The sequence below is a fragment of the Talpa europaea genome, assembly GCF_964194135.1.
Source record: "Talpa europaea genome assembly, chromosome: 5".
NCBI lineage: Eukaryota > Metazoa > Chordata > Mammalia > Eulipotyphla > Talpidae > Talpa > Talpa europaea.
The window spans coordinates 319,748-339,067 of NC_140071.1; the positions used below are offsets into that span (position 1 = coordinate 319,748).

General features: G+C 72.8%; 2 protein-coding genes across 2 annotated transcripts; both read left to right on the forward strand.

Moving 5' to 3' along the window:
- Window positions 1-400: 400 nt before the first annotated feature.
- SLC6A19 (solute carrier family 6 member 19) lies at window positions 401-8,650 on the forward strand (the record flags this gene model as incomplete). The annotated part of the gene is made up of 12 exons (XM_084233878.1): window positions 401-602; window positions 3,311-3,451; window positions 3,866-4,003; window positions 4,407-4,588; window positions 4,783-4,893; window positions 5,093-5,205; window positions 6,068-6,196; window positions 6,418-6,574; window positions 7,189-7,393; window positions 7,486-7,645; window positions 8,180-8,342; window positions 8,447-8,650. 12 exons carry the CDS (start codon window positions 401-403, stop codon window positions 8,648-8,650), a joined length of 1,905 nt encoding a protein of 634 aa, XP_084090004.1.
- A 2,118-nt stretch (window positions 8,651-10,768) lies between these two features.
- SLC6A18 (solute carrier family 6 member 18) lies at window positions 10,769-18,182 on the forward strand (the record flags this gene model as incomplete). The annotated part of the gene is made up of 12 exons (XM_084233879.1): window positions 10,769-10,922; window positions 11,638-11,778; window positions 12,220-12,357; window positions 12,762-12,943; window positions 13,594-13,704; window positions 14,245-14,357; window positions 14,706-14,834; window positions 15,601-15,757; window positions 15,922-16,126; window positions 16,405-16,564; window positions 17,224-17,386; window positions 18,018-18,182. The coding sequence occupies 12 exons, from the start codon at window positions 10,769-10,771 to the stop codon at window positions 18,180-18,182; spliced, it is 1,818 nt and encodes a 605-aa protein (XP_084090005.1).
- Window positions 18,183-19,320: the final 1,138 nt, after the last annotated feature.

A 19,320-nucleotide genomic window follows, 5' to 3' on the forward strand; every position in this document is an offset into this window, starting at 1 on the left:
GCCCCGCCGGGCGCCGCGCCCGTGGCCGGAGGGACGCCAGGGCCGTGAAGGAGCTGGCTCCGCTGAGTCGGGTGGGGGCTCTGCGCTCAGGCCACTGGGGCCGCCGCCTGCAGGGGTGGGGTGCGGTGGGGGAGGGCTGTGGGGCGGGGACCCCGGGCCCTGGGAGGTGGTCTTGCTGCTGCGCTGGGCGGCGGCCCCACCTGTGCCGCTAGGCCTGAGTTTGCAGAGGGGCGGGGCGGAGGGTCGGCGCCGGCAGATAAGGCATTAACAGCCGGGATCTGCTGACGCCTCCGCTCGGGCCTCGGCGAAGTGCCAAAGGTTCCCTATAAAGCCCCGGGGCCTGCCCTCGCCCGCGCTCCCTGCCCGCGCTCCCTGCCCAGGCGAGCACAACGCGGCCACCATGGTGAGGCTGGTGCTGCCCAACCCGGGCCTGGAGGACCGGATCCCCTCCCTGGACCAGCTGGAGGACCTCGAGCAGGCGGAGGCCAGCTCCCGGCCCAAGTGGGACAACAAGGCCCAGTACATGCTGACCTGCGTGGGCTTCTGCGTGGGCCTGGGCAACGTGTGGCGCTTCCCCTACCTGTGCCAGAGCCACGGCGGAGGTGAGCGGCCGGCGGGCGGCGCCTGCGCCGGGAAGACAGGGCTGCGGCTGCCCAGAACCCCCCTCTGCCCCGTCCATCGGGAGGTGGCGCCGGGACCGCCTGCCTACCCGGGCGGAGGCTGCCCCTCGTGGACGACGCGTTCCCCGCTGCTCCCGGCGGCTCCCGGCAGCTCCCGGCAGGCGCGGCTGCTCCCCTCGCACGGGCGTGTCGGGTGCCCCGGCACTGGCCGCCTGCCGAGGCCTCTGAGGGTCTCCGGGCACCAAGCCCCCGGCCCCAGCCGCAGGGCCCCGGGGTGCGGGTCTGGCCCTGCAGGGCTGCGTGAGGCTGGCCCCTCTGGCCCGTGCCCTGGAGTGGTCAGTGGGGCCCGGGGAGGGTGGCGCCGGCACCCCCGCCGCTGGCTGGAAGCCCAGGAGCCCGGCTCTGTGTGGCCGGATGAGGGGGCGCTGGGGTCAGTGTCCTGAGGGACAGAGGGGCCGGGGCAGCCTCCGGGCTGCAATGTCTGGGAGGGTGTAAGCCCAGAGGGCGACCCATGACCGAGTGGGGGGCCCGAGGCTGCCAGGTGGGGGGCGGCCCCCACAACTCCCTGGCCCCGCCGGACACGGTGGGCTGTCTGTGGGGGCAGCCAGTGCGGGGGCACACCCAGGCCTGGGGGGCGGGGCTGGGCACGAGACCCCCAGGATGGCTGACCCTTCAGGCTGGCGAGGGAGCAGTGCCGAGGCCCATCCAGCCTGGCGGGCCTGGCCTGGGGAAAGGGTCATTTGCCTCCCCTTGTTCCCGGGGGTGGATGAACTTGAAGGCGAGGCCGCCCCCCTTCGCTTTGACTTGATGGCGTCCCTCCACGCAGGCCGGGCGTGGCCTTCCACGGCAGCACGGACCCTGAGCCCGGGGAGCGGCCGCACCCCACCCTCCCAGCTCCTCCATTTCCAGATGTGCTCCCCGCACGCCGCTGCAGTCACCTCAGCCCCCGCCGCCTGGCAGTGCCTCGGGGGGCGCGGGCCTGGGCCGGGGGCTTGGGCTCCACCATCTGGGCCGAGCGATCCGGGTCCTGGCTGGCCGGGAGGGGCTGGGCCTGGGCTTGCGGGGCCGGGCGGGGCACTCGGAGGGGAGGCGGGTCTGGGAGGGGGCGGATGTGCCCTGCAGGCCCCAGACGCCGGCCTGGTCTGCCCACCTCGTCTGTCCGGCCTGGGCTGGGCACAGGGGCTCCGGTGCTGCCCAGGGAGGCTGGTCTGGGGGCCTCGGGAGCCGCCCGGGCGCCCACTCGGCGCAGGTGCACAGCCCCCTCCCCGCCCCTCGCGCCTTCGTCCAGGAGAAACGAGGGGTGTAAAACGACCCCAGACCGGCCGATCCCCGGGAGCGGAGGGGCTGCCGGGTCTCTGAGGAGAAAGGGGCTGAGGAGTGCCCCACCCCCAGAGGCCCAGGTCCGGGGTGGGGGGCGTGTGCGACCCCCTCGCCCTCAGCTCTCGTGGGCCCCCGTGGGGGCAGCAGCAGCTCCCGGGAGGAGAGGTCATCCAGGCAGGGCTTTCAAGGGGGCCCCGAGGGGCAGGGAGAGTGGGGGTGAAGGTGGCCTGGGGGTGGGAGCAGGGCGCGAGGCCAGCGGGTGCGTCTGGAGTCCCAGGCCCACTCCCCAGGGGGCGTCGGGGCAGCGTCCGGGGGGCTGCCGGCGCCCGGACACAGAGGGACTCCCTGCAGGCGACCTGGCCAGCGCCCGGCTCGGCACTGGGTGCTGGCCCCACGCACACGCGTGGACACGCACAGGCCATGCACACGGCGTGAACACAGCTCGCCCACCCAGGGCCTCTGCTGCGGCCCAACGAGGCGGCTGGGGGTGCCGGCAGGGGCGCAGGGCAGGTGAGGGTGTGGGGAGCGGGGGAGGAGAGCAAACAGGAGCCGGTGCAGGGAGGGCGGGGGGGGGGGGGGGGGACAGAGCCCAGGGGGCCAGGGCCGCGAGGGAGGGACAGGGGGTGGGTGCTGAGCACGTAGGGGTGGGGGGACAGGCGCGCCGGATGTTGGGGTGTCCCGCGTGTCCCTCTGGGAGCAGCCCCCGTGGCCCTGAAGCGGAGCTGAGCGCGGGGCAGTGTCGGGGCGGAGGTCTCAGGTCTCGCAGCAAGTGGCAGACGGCGCCCCCACCCCCTGCGCTGCCGCCCCTCGCCCCGCCTCCTCGCCCCCCACGCTGCCCCTCGCCCCGCCTCCTCGCTCCCCACGCGCCCCTCGCCGCGCCTCCTCGCTCCCCGCGGCGGCTCAGTCCCACCCTCGCCCTCTCCGCCCCTCGCCTGAAGCCCGCGCCGCGCTGGTGCTTTGGGCCTGGCCCCCTGGAGTCCCTGCCCCGCCGGGCAGGGGCAGCCGGGTAGTGGAGGCAGAGGACACCCCCGCCGAGGCCGCGGCCCCTCTGGTTCGGGGGTGCCCCTCCACGCCTGTCAGGGGGCCCTAAGGGGCAGCTTGCTCGCCCCGGCCACGGCCTCCTCCCCGCCCCGCTCTAGGGTCTGACCCCCAGCAGCCGCGGGCCCTCCCGTGCCCTCACGGATGCCCCCCGTGGCGCGCCCAGCCGGCAGGTGGCCCGGGCTGGACACGTGGGCCAAGGGCCCGGGACGCTGGGCTCGGCAGAGGGGACCCCGTAAAACAGCTCTGGGGGCCTCTGCGGCCGGCTGGAGCCGTGAGTCCTCCGCGGCCCCGCTCAGCTGGCCCCTCTCCCGCCCGCCGCCCGCCCGCAGGGGCCTTCATGATCCCGTTCCTCATCCTGCTGGTGGTGGAGGGCATCCCCCTGCTGCACCTGGAGTTCGCCATCGGCCAGCGGCTGCGCAAGGGCAGCGTGGGCGTCTGGAGCTCCATCCACCCGGCCCTGAAGGGCGTCGGTGCGTGTCCCCGCCCGCGGCTGCCCACCCCTTCCCGGAGCTGCCAGGGCAGCAGGGCCAGGACCCGAGTCCACGGGTGCCCGGGGCAGGGGGTGTGGACACCCTGGCCAGAGCGGCCCAGCCAGTGCCCCGGTGGCAGGCGTCGGCACAGCAGGCCCCTCCTGCCCTCGGGGACTCCTCGTCCACTACACACCTCAGCGGGGAGATCCTCGGGCCAGACCCCTCCGTGCCCCCTGCACCCCACCGTGCCGTGCGCCCCCCCACCCCCCCACGCCCCACACTCCTAACTCCATCACGACCCGCAGGGCCCTGCCCCCCCGCTCCGGGCCTGCCCTGAGCCCCCCGCCCGGGGCGCCCCCCGGGCCCCCCGCCCGCCCGCGGCCCGCCCTGCCCCTGACCGCGCTCTGCCCGCAGGCGTGGCGTCCATGTTCGTGTCCTTCATGGTGGGCTTCTACTACAACACCATCATCGCCTGGGTCATGTGGTATTTCTTCAACTCCTTCCAGGACCCGCTGCCCTGGAGCCAGTGTCCCCTCAACGAGAACCGCACAGGTGAGTGGGCGCCGGCCGGGCCGCCCTCCCCGCGCCGTCCAGCCCGCGGCTGCCTCAGGCCGCGAGCGCCCACAGGAGGCAGGGCCGGGCCGCCGGTGGACCCCCAGGGGCCAGGAGAGGACAGGCCTCCCCAGGGCCCCCCAGGGAACGCGCCCGTCTCCGAGGTGTCCTCCGGGATTGGGTCGCCTCCCCCTTAGAGGGTCTGGGAGGGTCCGTGAGCCTGAGCGGCGGCACGACCCCAGACCACAAGGCGGGACAGTCTTGGGCGGGAGCCGGGTCGGGGGCCCCTCGCAGCGCCTGCTGTGCCGGCACCCGGCAAGCCCCGCGCCCTGCGGGGGGGGGGGGGGGACCGGGAGCGCGTGCCTGGGGCTGGCCGTGCTCCGCAGCGCCCCGGTGCCCCCAGGCTACGTGGACGAGTGCGCGCGCAGCTCCCCTGTTGACTACTACTGGTACCGGGAGACCCTGAACATCTCCACGTCCATCGACGACTCGGGCTCCGTGCAGTGGTGGATCCTGCTGTGCCTGACCTGCGCCTGGAGCGTGCTCTACGTGTGCACCATCCGCGGCATCGAGACCACCGGGAAGGTGCGGAGCCCTGGCTGCGCCGGCTCTCGCGTGCCCGCCCCCGCAGGCCCTGGTGGGGTGCTGACCGCTGAACCGCAGGCGGGCGCGGGGCGCAGGGCGGAAGGCCGGGGCGCAGGGCCGCGGGGCGGGCGGGACGCAAGGGCGCGCGCAGGAGCCTGGTCAGCTGGGGTCCCACCGCCGTGCCGCCCTCCCAGGCCGTGTACGTCACCTCCACGCTGCCCTACGTGGTGCTGACCATCTTCCTCATCCGAGGCCTGACGCTGAAGGGGGCCACCAACGGCATCATCTTCCTCTTCACGCCCAACGTGAGTCTCCGGTCCCGGCCGGGTCTCCCCCCAGGGCAGAGGGGACGGCCGGGCTTTCGGGGAGGGTCAGCTGCCCTCTGAGGGGTGGTCCTGGCCCCTCGCCCCATGCCGGGGCCGCAGCCTTGCCTCCCGCTCGGTCTCCCCCGCGGCGTGCCCTGGCGGCCCCGAGGTGCCCGGCTGAGCGTCCCCTTTGTGGCAGGTCACGGAGCTGGCCAACCCGGTCACCTGGCTGGATGCGGGCGCTCAGGTCTTCTACTCCTTCTCGCTGGCCTTCGGGGGCCTCATCTCCTTCTCCAGCTACAACTCTGTGCAGTGAGTGTGCGGGCCCGTGGGGGGCTGCACGGGCGCCTTGGTGCTGGCCTCGGTTTCCCTCCAGGAGGGGGTCTGTGTGAGGACGGAAGCCGTGCAGGTGCGGGCAGAGCCCCCTGCTGCCCCTGCTGGGCCGCCTTCCCGCACCCCACGGGATGGGTCCCTCTGGACCCAGAGCCCACACTCGGAGGCAGCCAGGAGTGAGCGGGGCGGTCCCACCCGCCTCCCCTCCAGCTCGGTCTGCCAGGGCCAGCCTGGGTGGGCACGCTCTCCCCTTGGCCCCCCACGCCGGCCCCCCAGCCGCAGGCTCCCTGAGCCTCCCCTGCACGCACGCCCAGCCTCGCGGCCCCCACCCAGGGGACACAGCAGGGCTGGTTCCTCCCCAGGACACGAGTGCACCTACTGTGCGCCCGCCTGCTGCGGCAGGAGCCCGGGGGCGGGGCGCGGGCAGCTCAGAGTGGGCAGAGGGGGCGCCTTGGCACAGACCCTGATGGTGTGCTAACAGTGACGCCGCGCGCCCGGGCGCTGGAGATAAGGGGGCTAAGGCCGCGGCTGGGCGGTCAGGGGAGGGGCCAAGGGGGCACGAGGGGTGGCCGGGCGTTGAGACCCCAAACTGCACTCAGCTGTGGGCTGCGCGTGGGGCTCAGTGTGCGGGGCCGCGGGCACCCCCGCCGCGTCCTGGTCATCCCGTCTGGGCCCGGCGCCGCCCTCCTGCCCGCGGCCGTGGGCGGGGAGCTCCAGGGCCAGTGAGCGAGGCCTGCCTGGCCCTCCCAGAAGGGCATCCCCGGCCGCTGCCAGTGGAGCGGCCTGGACGCGTGTCCGGCCCTGGGCCAGCGGCCGGTGACCGGCGTCCTCTCGGCCGCAGCAACAACTGCGAGATGGACTCTGTGATCGTGTCCATCATCAACGGCTTCACGTCCGTGTACGCGGCCACCGTGGTCTACTCCATCATTGGTTTCCGGGCCACCGAGCGCTACGACGAGTGCTTCAACCAGTGCGTGCCCCCGCCTGGCCCTGGCAGCCCAAGGAGGCGCCCCCCAGCCCCCTGCGCCCACCCCGTCCCGGCCCCGCTCTGTGCCCGACCCACCCTTGTGCCCGCCCCCCCGTCCGTGTCCCCCCACGGGAGTCCCTCTGGCCCCTGCCCCGCCCCGCCCCACCCCCCATCCTGTCCACGCCCCTGGCCACCCCCTGGGACCTCACCACGGGTCCTTCCAGGAATATCCTGACCCTCATGAACGGGTTCGACCTGCCGGAAGGCAGCGTCACCCAGGACAACTTCACGGAGGTGCAGCAGTGGTACAACGCCACCCACCCCGCCGCCTTCGCGGCGCTGACCTTCCAGACGTGTGACATGAACTCGCTGCTGTCGGAGGTGAGCCCGCCCGCCCGGCCGGTCAGGCACTGGCCGCGTCGCTGGGGCGGGGCGGCCGCTGACACGGAAGCCCGGGGCGGTCCCGGGCACCGCGGGCTGGGCCCCCCGCGGCCCGCCGGCACCGTCCACGGAGCTCTGCCCGTCCACGGAGCTCTGCCCGTCCACACCCGCGCCTTGATGGGGCAGTTTTCCCATCTGGGCCCGCGCAGCCTTTGGGGTGTCGGCACCTGCAGGCCCCCAGCCCGCAGGGCCCCGGCCGTCCTCAGCGGCCACACGGATCCGTGTTTCCCTAAAACCCGCGCAGAGGCTGCGGCCCCGCTCCGTGGTCTGGGCCTGTGTGGCCAGGGCCGGTCCACCGCGCCTCCCCGCAGGCCGGCTGGGCTCGACCCCTGCCGGTGGCCGCACCTGTTCGCGCAGTCGGGCTGCTCCCCTCAAGCTCCTCCGGAGCCCTCCGGGCGCCGCTGGGCGCGTGTCCCCGCGCTCCCCCTGAGGCCGTGGCCGAGGCCCCCGCGGGTCTTCCCTCCTGGCCGCGCCAGCCGAGCTCCCCAGGCGGGGGTGCGTGGGCCCAGGGGCAGGGCCCTGCTGACCACCCGCTGACCGCTCCCCCCGCGCAGGGCGTGGAGGGCACAGGCCTGGCCTTCATCGTCTTCACCGAGGCCATCACCAAGATGCCGGTGGCCCCGCTCTGGGCCGTGCTGTTCTTCATCATGCTGTTCTGCCTGGGGCTGTCGTCCATGTTCGGCAACATGGAGGGGGTGGTCGTGCCCCTGCAGGACCTCAAGATCATCCCCAAGAAGTGGCCCAAGGAGCTGCTCACAGGTGGGGGGCCGCGAGGGCGGGGCAGGCTGGGCTGCGGGGGCGGGGCGGGCTGGCTGGGGCGGCCGGGTCTGCAGCGCTGCCGTCCACCGCAGGCCTCATCTGCCTGGGCACCTACCTCCTGGCCATCATCTTCACGCTCAACTCTGGCCAGTACTGGCTCTCTCTGCTGGACGGCTATGCCGGCTCCATCCCCCTGCTCGTCATCGCCTTCTGCGAGATGTTCGCTGTGGTCTACGTGTATGGCGTGGACAGGTGGGACCTGGCGGTGGCCGTGGCATCAAAGGGTCATGGGCCTGGGGACAGGCCCGGGTGCTGGGGGCAGGCCTGGCCGGCCGCTCACTGTGCCGTCCGGGGTGGGGCCGCTCCCACGAGGAGCCGAGTGGGGTGGGGACACGGACAGGCAGGCCCGGAGATGCCAGGGTCTCCGCTGGGGCAGCCCCTGGGGCTGGGGCGCAGGCTGGGGCATCTGTCCTTTCCCACAAGCGTCCCCGAGGCTCGCTGGCCGCCCGGTTCGCTTCTGCTGCCCTTCCCAACCCAAGGTCGCCTGGCGTGGGGGAGCGGCACAGGCGCGGGCCGCCGGGCGGGGGCCAGCAGGGAGCCCGCAGAAGGCTCTGCCACCAGCGCCGCCGGACAGGCCTCGAGGGGCCCGGGGACGAGTGGCCACGGGGCCTCCCGGGTGGCCGCACCTGTGGTGTGGGAGGTCAGGTGCAGCAGGAGGGACGGCGGCCCCCGGCTGCCCTCTCTCCCGGACAGGGCGGTGACGCACCCTCTGGCCTCGGCCTCCAGGTTCAACAAGGACATCGAGTTCATGATCGGCCACAAGCCCAACATCTTCTGGCAGGTCATGTGGCGGGTGGTCAGCCCGCTGCTCATGCTGGTCATCTTCCTGTTCTTCTTCGTGGTCAAGGTCAACGAGCAGCTGATCTACAGCGTGTGGGACCCCTCCTACGTGAGCGCGGGGCGGCCTCGGGGGGCTGAGAATCGGGATGGGGGTCTTGCCCTATGGGGCCCCGTGACCTTGGCGCCTGCTCACCCCGAGGCCTCTCTCCCCAGGAGGAGTTCCCCAAGTCCCAGAAGACCACGTACCCCAGCTGGGTGTACGCCGTGGTGGTCGTGGTGTCCGGCGCGCCCTGCCTGGTCATCCCCGGCTTCGCCATCTACAAGCTTATCAGGACCCGCTTACAGCGCGGCGGGGACCAGCAGGGGCTGGTCAGCTCGGCGTCCACAGCCTCAGTGAACGGGGGCCTGAAGCAGTGATCCCCAGAGGGGCCGGGGGGTGGTGGGGGTGTCAGGGTGAGTGTGCACAGCCACAGGCCACGGGTGTGCACAGGGGAGCACTGTGTATGAGCGTGTGTGCGTGTGCTACATGTGCAAGTGTGTGCGAGTGTGTGTGTGCGAGTGCTATCCCTGTCAATACATGAGTGCAGGCATGCATGTGCCCCACATGCAGGGGTGTGTGTGTGTGAACACGTGTGAGCATGAGTGCACTCGTGTGCGCAGTATGTGCGTGAGAACAGCACATGTGGTTGTCTTGTGTGCACGTGTTGCACACGTGTGCACTGGTCGCACAGAGTGGGTGTTTGCGAGGTCTGACTGCACGTGCATTGCATGAGTGTCAGCTCACAAGCATGTGTGTTGGGGCGTGTGCACGTGAGTGTGACCGCACACCTGTGTGTCGTGTGTGCAGGTGCACATGTGGGTGTATGTGCCTTGCACACCTGTGCACCCTGCACACATGCTGCCTGCCCGCTGGCCCTCACACGTGGACGTGCACCACCCACACTCCCGGGACAGGCCCTGCGGGGCTGGGGAGGCGGCACCCCTGCGCCCTGCTCTGTCCCACCCCGACCTCGGCGGGTCGAGCCCTTCGTCCCTTCAGCGGGAAGCCTGGTCTCCGGCCGCGCTGCCCCAGGCTGTGGTTTGAGGAGCCCGTCTGCGGCCCTCGGGCGCCCTGCCCCCCAGGCCCCAGCCCCCAGCCGAGCGCAGCCCATTAATCATTGCTCCTGGCACCGCCGCGGGAACAGTTGTCACACCCAGCTTGGCACGACTTAGGCAGAAGCCACCTTTGCATCCTCACGGGGATGTGAGCTGCGTGAATTTTTAGCCTGATGTCGGAGAAGACCAGTTACAGGCTAACTCGGCTGGGCCCCGCGTGGGGGATGGCATGCCCCAAGGGGTGCCAGGCGGGCTCCCCGAGACAGCCCGTCGCCCCGGCAGTCACCGCTTGCCCACTTTCCATGGAAAAATCTGCAAGTTTCAACTCCCTGGACTTTCTGAGACTTGTCAAGAGCAGGAGTCCGGGGAGCCGAGCACCCGCCCGCCGTGGGGGCCCGCCGCTCCCCACCTCCCCAGTCTCCCGGCACGGAGATCACAGCGGCGGGTGCCCCACGGCCCAAGGAGGCCCTCCAGAGACCTGGCGCCCCAGCCCAGACGCCACGACCCACAGAACCTCAGACGGACCTGGGTGTGCAGCTGGGCCGGCGCGCTGACCTGGGAAGCCCACAGGGCCACCCCCACCCCCGTGCTGCTGGCCGTCGGGACCCCGCCCCTCCTGAAGCCCCCTGGCCTCACCTGGGCACAGGGTCGTGCCGCCCGGCCCTGACTCTGCAGACTGTGCCCATCCTGGGGAATAAATTGATTTTCGTATTCTTGGCCCAATGTGTCTGCGCGCAGAGGGCCCCCTGAAAGGGCGGGGGGGGGACTGGGTTCTGTCCGGGGGAGTCTTCTCTGAGGAAGCCAGGGAGGCCAGGCCATGGAGGGGGCTCGGGGCCGCGAGCTCGCAGGGGGCAGCGAGCTGTGGGCGTGACGGGGCTTCTGGGCAGAAGAGGGCGGTCGGGAGCCTGCCTCCCTCCCCACCCCCCAGCCACCTGGTCTTCCTAGGCCCACTTTTCCCTTCTCACCCCAAAAGGACCTTGTAGATGAGTCCCCTGGAGCCGTTTCCAGGACACACGCGTGAATCGGACCGTGCAGTGGGCATGGGGCCTGGCCCGAGAACTGTGGACCAGGGCCTGCCCTGTCCTGGGGTGTCTGTGGGCTGTGGGTCTCACGTCCAGGGATCCCCAGACGCTACCCCCTGCCCTGGCGCAGCCCCCCTCGGCGGAGGCGAAAGGGCGGGGACTGCCCGTGGGTGGCTGGGGTGCTCTGGGGGAGGCTCCCCTGAGGCCTGCGCAGTGGCCAGAGAAGCCTGAATTCTCTCTGGAAATGAAGGCCCAGCAGCGGCCAGCAGGAGCTGCCCCCAGGGTGGACAGCCGCGGGGGGCCGGGGAGCAGCGGGTGCCTGCAGGGGCCGGGATGCGGGCGGCGGGGTTACCCATTAACTGGCTCCACCGGCTTCCCTTAAGTCGCCCGCCGGAGCGGTCGCCGCTGTCTCTGCAGGATGGCGAGCGCGGGCGGCCCGGCCGCGCCGGGGGCCGGGGAGGACCGGCCGCAGTGGGACAACAAGCTGCAGTACTTCCTGAGCTGCCTGGGCTTCGCCGTGGGGCTGGGCAACATCTGGCGGTTCCCGTACCTGTGCCAGAGCCATGGCGGGGGTGAGCCGGGCGCGGGGGGCGGGGGGCTCCTCCCTCCAAGGCCCCGCAGGCCCCCCAGGCCCCCAGGGGAGCTGGGAGGGCTCAGCTCCGCGGGTCTCTGGCCGCAGCCCCCCAAGCTGGTGCACACTGCCTGGCACCCTGCCCCGACACTTGGGGGCCTCCCTGGGGGCCCGGCCCATGTTCCCGTCCCTGGCCAGGCTGCCCCCGCCGGGCCCTGCCGCGTGGAGCTCTGGCGGGTCTCACGCTGGGGCACAGGTCCTGCTGGGGACGAGGCGTCCCCTGGGGGCCGGAGGGTCGAGGCGGCGTGGGCACGTCCTGCTGGGGACCCGCCGCCCCCCACCCCCGAGCTGGCCGCCCTGCCCCCACCCGCCTCCCGGGAGCTCGGGCTCTGCGACGGGGGACGCGGGGCGGGGTGGACCGCAGGCCCCGGGCGCAGCGCACCTGCCCCCCCGCCGCCCCCCACGCCCCCCACGCCCCCTACGCCCCGCGACGTCCAGGCCTCCGGGGTCTGCGCGGGGCCGGGGCGCGAACCCGCAGCACAGGGCGCGGCTGAGCCGGGCGACTGGCCGGCGGCGGACGGCCCGGGGGGCCGCCCCTCCCCCCCCGCCGGGGCCACGCCCCTCGGGCCCGACGCCCCGCCCACTGGGGGCCCGCCCCGCCCACCCGGGGCCCGCCCCGCCCCGCCCCGCCCGCGGGCTGAGCCGCGTCCCCGCAGGCGCCTTCCTCATCCCCTACTTCCTCGCGCTGGTCCTCGAGGGGATCCCCATCTTCCACCTGGAGCTCGCCATCGGCCAGCGCCTGCGCAGGGGCAGCGTCGGCGCGTGGACGGCCATCTCGCCCTACCTGGGCGGCGTGGGTAGGCCCCGCCCCGCCGTGCCCGCGGGGCTCGGAAGGGGCACCTGCGGCGGGGGCGGGCACTTGGGGGGCACCTGGGCCGGGGACTTGGGGGGCACCCTGGGGCGGGGGGCCTGGGACTTGGGGGGCACCTGGGCGGGGGGCCAGGGAGGCTGGGGCAGGGCAGGGTGCGGGGTTGGGGTGCCTGGGAGTGTACCTGGGGGGTCATGGGGGGCACCCTAGGGCAGGGCCGGGGTCTGGGGGGCACCTGGGCCAAGGGAGACTGGGGCAGGGTGGGGGGCCTGGGGAGCAACTGGGGGGCCTGCAGCGGGGACCTGGGGGGCCGAGGCGGGGCACAGGTCCGGCGGGGGCTGGGGGACTGGGGCAGCCGGGGGGCCTGGGGCGGGGCCGGGGACAGGGCCCGGGTCTGGCAGTGGCGGGGGCTGACGCTGTCCCCCCGCAGGCCTGGGCTGCTTCACCGTGTCCCTCCTGGTCAGCCTCTACTACAACACGGTGCTGACCTGGGTGCTCTGGTACCTCCTGAACTCCTTCCAGCACCCGCTGCCCTGGGGCTCCTGCCCGCCGGACGGCAACCGCACAGGTGGGCTGCGGGCGGCGGCCGTCCCTCCTCGCCGCCGCCACCCCCACACGGCCCGGGGGCAGGAACCGGCGCCCAGCGCCGCCCTGAGCTGGGCCCTAGCTCTGCTCTGCCCAGGGGCCTTTCAGGGGCTCAGGGCCTCATTTTCACACCCCAGGCGGCGCCCACACCCCTCCCCCCTCGGTGCCCGTGCCCACACGCCCCCCCTGCTCCGGCCTGGGGGCCGAAGGGCGAGAATGGCCGATGGCCGAGTCTCCCTTGGTGGCCCCGCTGGGCTCAGCTGGACACTGGGGCAGCGAGTCCCTCGTGTGCCCATCCCCCCGGGGGCGGGTCCTGCGACTTGCCCAGTGGGCAGCGACCACCATGTCCCGAGCCCCGTGGCCAGCACTGATGCCCATGTCGCCCAGGCCTGGAGGAGGAGTGTGGCCGCAGCAGCGCCGTCAGCTACTTCTGGTACCGGCGGACCCTGAACATCTCGGCCGACATCGCGGACAGCGGCTCCGTGCAGTGGCGGCTGCTGGTTTGCCTGGCGGCCAGCTGGGCGCTGCTGTACCTGTGCATCATCAGGGGCATCGAGTCCAGCGGGAAGGTGCGCGCCGCCGACAGCCCGTGTCCTCTGCGTCCGCTGGGTGGCCGAGGGGGCGGACCCCAGGGCTGGTGCAGCCTCCGGGGAGGTCTGCAGGCCCCACGGGCGGCCGTCACCGCGCAGCTCTAGCCCTGCCTGACTCCCTGCTGCTGGGGCGACTCCCTGGCCACACAGCTGCCCACAGCGCCGGCCGGACACTCGCACGGCCTCTGTGGAGACAGAATCACCTTCACGGAGACGCAGGCAGCGGGACCAGGAGTCAGAGCGGAGGCCTCGGGCACCCGTCGCGGTCCAGACTGAGTGCCCTCCTGGCCCCGTGACCCCGTGTCCCTGCCTGCCGTCGAGGGCATCAGGCTGGCGGACAGGGCAGCTCCCAGGCATCCGAGTCCCTACAGACACACGGGGCCCCCCAAGTCAGTCTGTGGTCATGCCTTGGGGGATGTGCGGGGAGAGAAGACCCCACGCGAGGTGGCCCTGTCCAGCGAGAGGCAGGGTCCAGGCCACGCGGGGGGCGGAGGGGCTGAGCGGAGGGGCGGGGCGCGGCCCGGTGGGGCGCCCCCGTGGGCACACAGGCCTGGCTGCCACCCACCACCTGCCGCTCTGGCTGCTGGGCCCGGAGCCGCCGCCCGAGGCCTGCCGTCTCTCTCCCGAAGGCGATTTACTTCACGGCCTTGTTCCCTTACCTGGTGCTGACCGTCTTCCTCGTGCGGGGCCTCACCCTGCCCGGGGCCACAGAGGGCTTGATCTACCTGTTCACCCCCAATGTAAGTGGGCGCTGGCCCGCCGGGGCGGGGGCTCGGGGACTCAGGGCGGGGAGCGGCATGGAGGGAGGGGCGCCAGCACCGGCTTTGGTCCTCCCCCAGGTCCAGGGGGGGACACCATAAGGGGGGGCTGGGGTGCTGGCGGGGCCCCTTGGCCCACCTCTAGTCCTGACCCCGTTGCTCTGAGAGAGGAGCCCCGGGACCAAGGGCCCCGCCCCCCAGCGCCTGCACCCCCTTCCTGGCCATTCCAATTACCCAGGGCCCCAGCACCTCCACCCGACACTCCGGGGCTCCTGGGGGCACGGCTGGTCGGGGCACCCGGAGGCGGCCAGGCCCTGCACCCACACACTCCTCGCTCGCGGCCCCAACACCGACGGAGGCCAGTGCAGACTGTCCAGGCCCCCAGCGGCTCCCACCCTCTGCAGGAGCCCGGCGAGGCGCAGGGGGGAGCCCCCGACTGCCCCTCCAGCGGCCGTGCAGCCTGGCCTGGCCTGTCCTGGGCCACGGGGCGAGCGCCGGCCCGGCTCAGGCCCGTCCCCACAGTTGCAGACCCTCCAGAACCCCCGGGTGTGGCTGGACGCGGCCACACAGATCTTCTTCTCCCTGTCCCTGGCCTTCGGCGGACACATCGCGTTTGCAAGTTACAACCCACCCAGGTAGGCCCCAGGGGCTTCCTCGCGGGCGGGAGGCTCCCAGGGCCCAGGAAGGGCCGCGCTGCCCGGGCTCCCGACGCGGACGCCGGGGCGCTCTGGAGCAGCTGCAGGTGCCGGCCCGTATGAGCCTCCAGCGCCGTCCCGCCCCGGACGCCCAGCAGCGCAGGTGGGGCTGGCGCTCGCCTGGAGAGGGCAGCCGCCCCGCTGCCGCCCTCCCTCCGCCGGTGCCGGGGTGGGCCTGGGGCCCCTGGGGCCTGGAGCTGGGGCGGCAGGGCTGTGTGCGGGCCCCAGGTGCAGGGGGACCCTGCGCCCCGGCCTCCTCCTGCCCACGGCCCTGCCACGTGTCCCCAGGAACGACTGTGAGAAGGACGCGGTCAGCATTGCCCTGGTGAACAGCATGACCTCCCTGTACGCGTCCATCGCCATCTTCTCGGTCCTGGGGTTCAAGGCGGCCAATGACCTCGGGCGCTGCCTGGATGGGTGAGCCGCGTCCTCGGCGTGGCCAGCAGGGGGCTGGACGCCAGGCCCTGTGGGAGCAGGGCCTCTGCGGCCGTGATGGGCCAGGGGGCTATGGCCCGGACGGTGTCCTCACAGAGCACGGGACGAGGCCGTGAGCACAGGGGCAGGAGCTGAGTGGACAGGCCACTCGCCCACGGAGGCCTGGGTCCCGGCAGGAGCGCCGCCCAGCCACCCTGTGCCCACACTCCGGCTTGACCGCCAGGAGGGGCTCGTGCCGCCGTCAGCGTTGGCTGGGGCAGCGCAGCCCGGGCTGTGGGTGGACAGCCTGGGCAGGTAAAGACTCACTGGCCAGCGGCTTCTGCGCATGGCTCTCCTCTTCAGGCCCACAGGGGTCCCGGGCACCCCATGCTGCTGGCTGTTCCCAGGCCCAGGTTGGCGTCTGGCTGCTGCACCTGCCCTCCAGTCCAGGCGCCAACGCCCAGACTGCAGGGGTGGAGGTCAGGGGCAGAGGCTCCCGCCCTGCACCCCGCTCGGGACACAGGCACCCCAGGGCCATGCTGGGGGCATCTAATACGGCACCAACAAAAAGGACACCGTGTGAAGGCCGGGGCGCGGGGGCGCGGGGCAGGGGGCGGGCGGCCAGGCCTCGCCTGGAGTCGACAGCAGCGCCCCTGGCCACGCGCCGCCACACCTGCCGGGAGGAGCCGCTCCCAGGCCCCGGGCGGCCGCCCTGGGGCGACCCTGCGGGTGGGGGGGGTGCTGCCGCGCTGACCGCCCGGCCCTGCAGGAACATCCTCGTCCTGCTCGACGCCTTTGACCTCGCTGACCAGAGCATCTCCAGGGAGGGCTACGCCGCCGCCCTCGCCCACCTGAACGCCTCCTGGCCAGGCAGGGTGGCCAGGCTGCCCCTGCAGACCTGCCGCCTGCGCGACTTTCTGGACAAGGTACGGCCGGGGCTGTGGGCCGGGCCCTCCGCGGCCTCCGCCAGCCGGGCCTGCGGGACACGTGGCCCCGCCGTGCTGCCCGGGGGCTGCCGCTGGGCGGGGGGCGGGGCGGCGCGGGAAGCCGGCCCCAGGCGCATGCCACCGCCCCACCGCCCGTGTTGCAGAGCGCCTCGGGCACCGGCCTGGCCTTCATCGTCTTCACCGAGGCCATCCTGCACATGCCCGGCGCGCCCGGCTGGGCCGTGCTCTTCTTCGCGATGCTCTTCACGCTGGGGCTGTCGTCCATGTTCGGGAACATGGAGGGGGTCATCACGCCGCTGCTGGACTTGGGCGTCCTGCCCAAATCGGTCCCCAAGGAGGTCCTGACAGGTGAGCGGCCGGCCTGAGGGCCTGTTCTCCCCGCCAACTTCCTGGGTGCCCCCGGTGGGCACCCCTCCTCCTGAGGGTCACTGGCCAGGCCTGGCCACCTCCCAGGGTCGTCCTGGAGCCTCTCGCTCACTGGATGTCCCCAGGGGGTTGTCACAGGGGAGCCAGAGCGAGAGGCAGGGTCCAGCCACCCCCCCTGGGCACAGGCCCCTGCCCCCCAGGAGCCCCGGTGCAGCCCCAGGACACAGGGCGGGCGCCTGCTCAGGCCGGGTGCTGTCCAGGGGCGGCCTGCCTGCTCTGCTTCCTCTCGGCCACCTGCTTCACGCTGCAGTCAGGGAACTACTGGCTGGAGATCTTCGACAGCTACGCGGCGCCCCCGAACCTCATCATTTTCGCCTGCTTCGAGGTGGTCGGCGTCGTTTATGTTTACGGGATGAAGCGGTGAGCTCGGTGGCCTCTCGGGACTCCCAGGCAGCAGTGGGGAACATGGGGCCTCCGAGGCCTCTCCCCAGACACCCCAGGGTGGTGACTCCCGGGGTGCAGGAGGTGCCCAGATCCCACCCCACCACTGCTGACCTCTGGCCTCTCCAGCCACCAGTGCCCAAGGCCCAGGAGCAGTGGACGCCTGGCTTGTCCCAACCCCTCCTAGGCCACAAGGCCCAGCTCAGCCTCTCGCGGGCACCAGCGCCGCTGCCCTGGGGCCGGCGGTCACACCGCCCACCTTGGGTGCCCCGGGCCTCACAGCTGCCCTCCTGGAGGCACACGGGAGAGCCTCCACCCAGGGCACCGGCACCACAGGCGGGGCAGTGACCTTGGGCTTGGACGGGCTGGGCCGCAGGAGACCCAGGCGTGTGCGCAGGCAGCTGGGGAGCAGTGGGCACAGCTGACACATGTCCACCTCTTTGGCGTCTCAGAACCCCGTGCAGCTGCCACTCCCCACCCCAACCTCCCCGGTTCCTGGATGGCAGCAGCTGCCACCTGCTCCTTGTGCAGGGCTGGGCCGTTAGGACGAGGGTGCCAGCTGCCTGGACGTCACGGGCAAGGCTAGGGTGGGCAGAGCTCCTGTGGCGCAGAGGGCGACCTGGGGCCTGGACCCGCAGGTTCTGTGACGACGTGGCCTGGATGACCGGGAGGAAGCCTGGGCTCTACTGGCAACTGACCTGGAAGGCCATCAGCCCCCTGCTGCTGCTGACCATCCTCGTGGCCTACGTGGTGCTTCTGGCCCGGACGCCACCAGGCTACAGCGCCTGGAACCCCCAATATGTAGGTCCTGGGGAGCCTGGAATGCCCTCACGATAGACTTGCAGCTAAGTGACCTTGTGGGCAGCCTCTGCTGGGAGGCCTAAGGCTGTAGCCTTCCTGGTGCCTCAGGCGGCCCATGGCCACTGTGGCCTGGACCAAGGCCTCAGGCTTAAGGGGGTGGCAGCCAGCCCGGGCAGCACACAGACCCTCCTGGCTCACCGGCAGCTGCTCCAGCCACTGCAGGTGTGCAGGAGGGGCACCGAGGCCTGCAGGTGGCGCATGGCCTGGGTATCTGGTCAGAACGGCCAGCGCCCTCCCAGGGCAGGAGGCCAGCCCGACACCGCCCTGTGGCCAAGGAGCCTGAGCCCAGGGGCAGGTGGGCAGCAGCTCCTGGCCGGCGGCACCCCTATAGAGGACAGCCGGGGAGGAGGGCCCAGGGTCTTGCCGGCAACTCTTTCCAGGAGAGACCCCAGGGTCCTGGCAAATCCCTAGAGCCCAGCCCAGCAAGGGGGCCGCTGCCCTCATGGGCATTTCCAAGCACGGACCCCAAAGCCACGCTGGGTGCTCCCCCGGGGGAAGCAAGCAGCGTGCCCCACGCCGGGTCCCCGCTCCGCCCGGGCAGTCGCCAGCTGACCCAGCCGTGTCCCCACAGGAGTGGTTCCCCGCGCGGCAGCCGAAGGCCTACCCGGGCTGGGTGCAGGCGGTCTGCATACTCCTGTCCTTCCTGCCCATGCTGTGGGTCCCCGGGGTGGCCCTGGCCCAGTGGCTCGCCCGGCGTGGACGGCGGCCCAGGGACGCGCAGCAGGACAGCCACTGAGGCAGCTTCTCGGGGGGAGGGCAGGTGCCCCTGCAGAGCAAACCCCATTATACGTTCAATCCCGACCTCGTCCTGAGTGCTGCTTCCTGGGGCCCTCGCGTCGCTCCCGCCGCCGCGGCACCAACCCCCAGGGACGGCTGGGCCCGTGGCCATGGCCGTGAACTGCCCTGGTGAGCCCACAGGAGAGGGGCCCTGGGAGCCACGACCTCAACCTGGGGGGCGAGGGCCCAGCCTTGCTGCCCCCACCAGACCCCTGCCCCCGGGCACAGCTGCAGCCGCTCGGGGTGGAGTGGCTCTGCCTCGGCACCTGCTCCGGGCAGGGTGGGGGCTCCCAGGGCTGGAGGGCGGCGGCAGCCTCCAGGGCAGGCACCAGGCGCCGGCTCAGAGCCCCGAGCCTACGCCCACACTCTGCACCCCTGCACAGCAGGGTCCCCCGGCCTTCCTCCCCCGCTCTGGAGGAGCCCCGTGACGTCTCCACCTGGCTCGGCGTGCCCCCAGGGGGCAAGGAAGGCCGCAGGCTCTGGCACTGGGATGTGGCACCACTGGACCCTTGTTCTGCCCCCTGCGGCGCCGGGGTCTGAACCTGCACCTTTGGGAACCCTTTGCCATGCAGTGGGGGTGGCGGCATCACACTGCCCGCGGCACCCCTGCTTCCTCGCTGCTGGATGCCTGCTCAGGCCCGTGGGAGCTGGGTGCGCGCCCGAGGCCGGCCAGGCCGACCCTGAAGAGACCAAGCCTTGCTTTGTTTTTTAAAATTTCACTTGCTCACGCCCTCCCCGACCCGCGAGGACACCCGGGTCTGGAGACGGTCAGGAGAGCTGCGCGGAGCCGGCCTCGCCCCCCCAGCAGCGGCCCTCCTGCCCAGGCGGGGCGGGGGCGGCTCTCCGGTGTGGAGGAGCTGTGACGCATGCGCCCAGGCGCCTCCGGCCGCCGCGCGGTGGGCAGGCGACGCCCAGAGCCCGGCACGCGACATGCAGCCTCCGCCAGTAGCACCGCCGCCCTGGGCAGGGCCCGCGGCTGAAGGCCCTTTGCTCTGGAGCGCGGGCGCTGGACTTTGGATGCAGTGGGGTGGCGGGCGGGGCTCCTGGCGGTTGTGGACAGGTCAGCAGGATGGGCCTGCACCCTCTGCTGAGCAAGC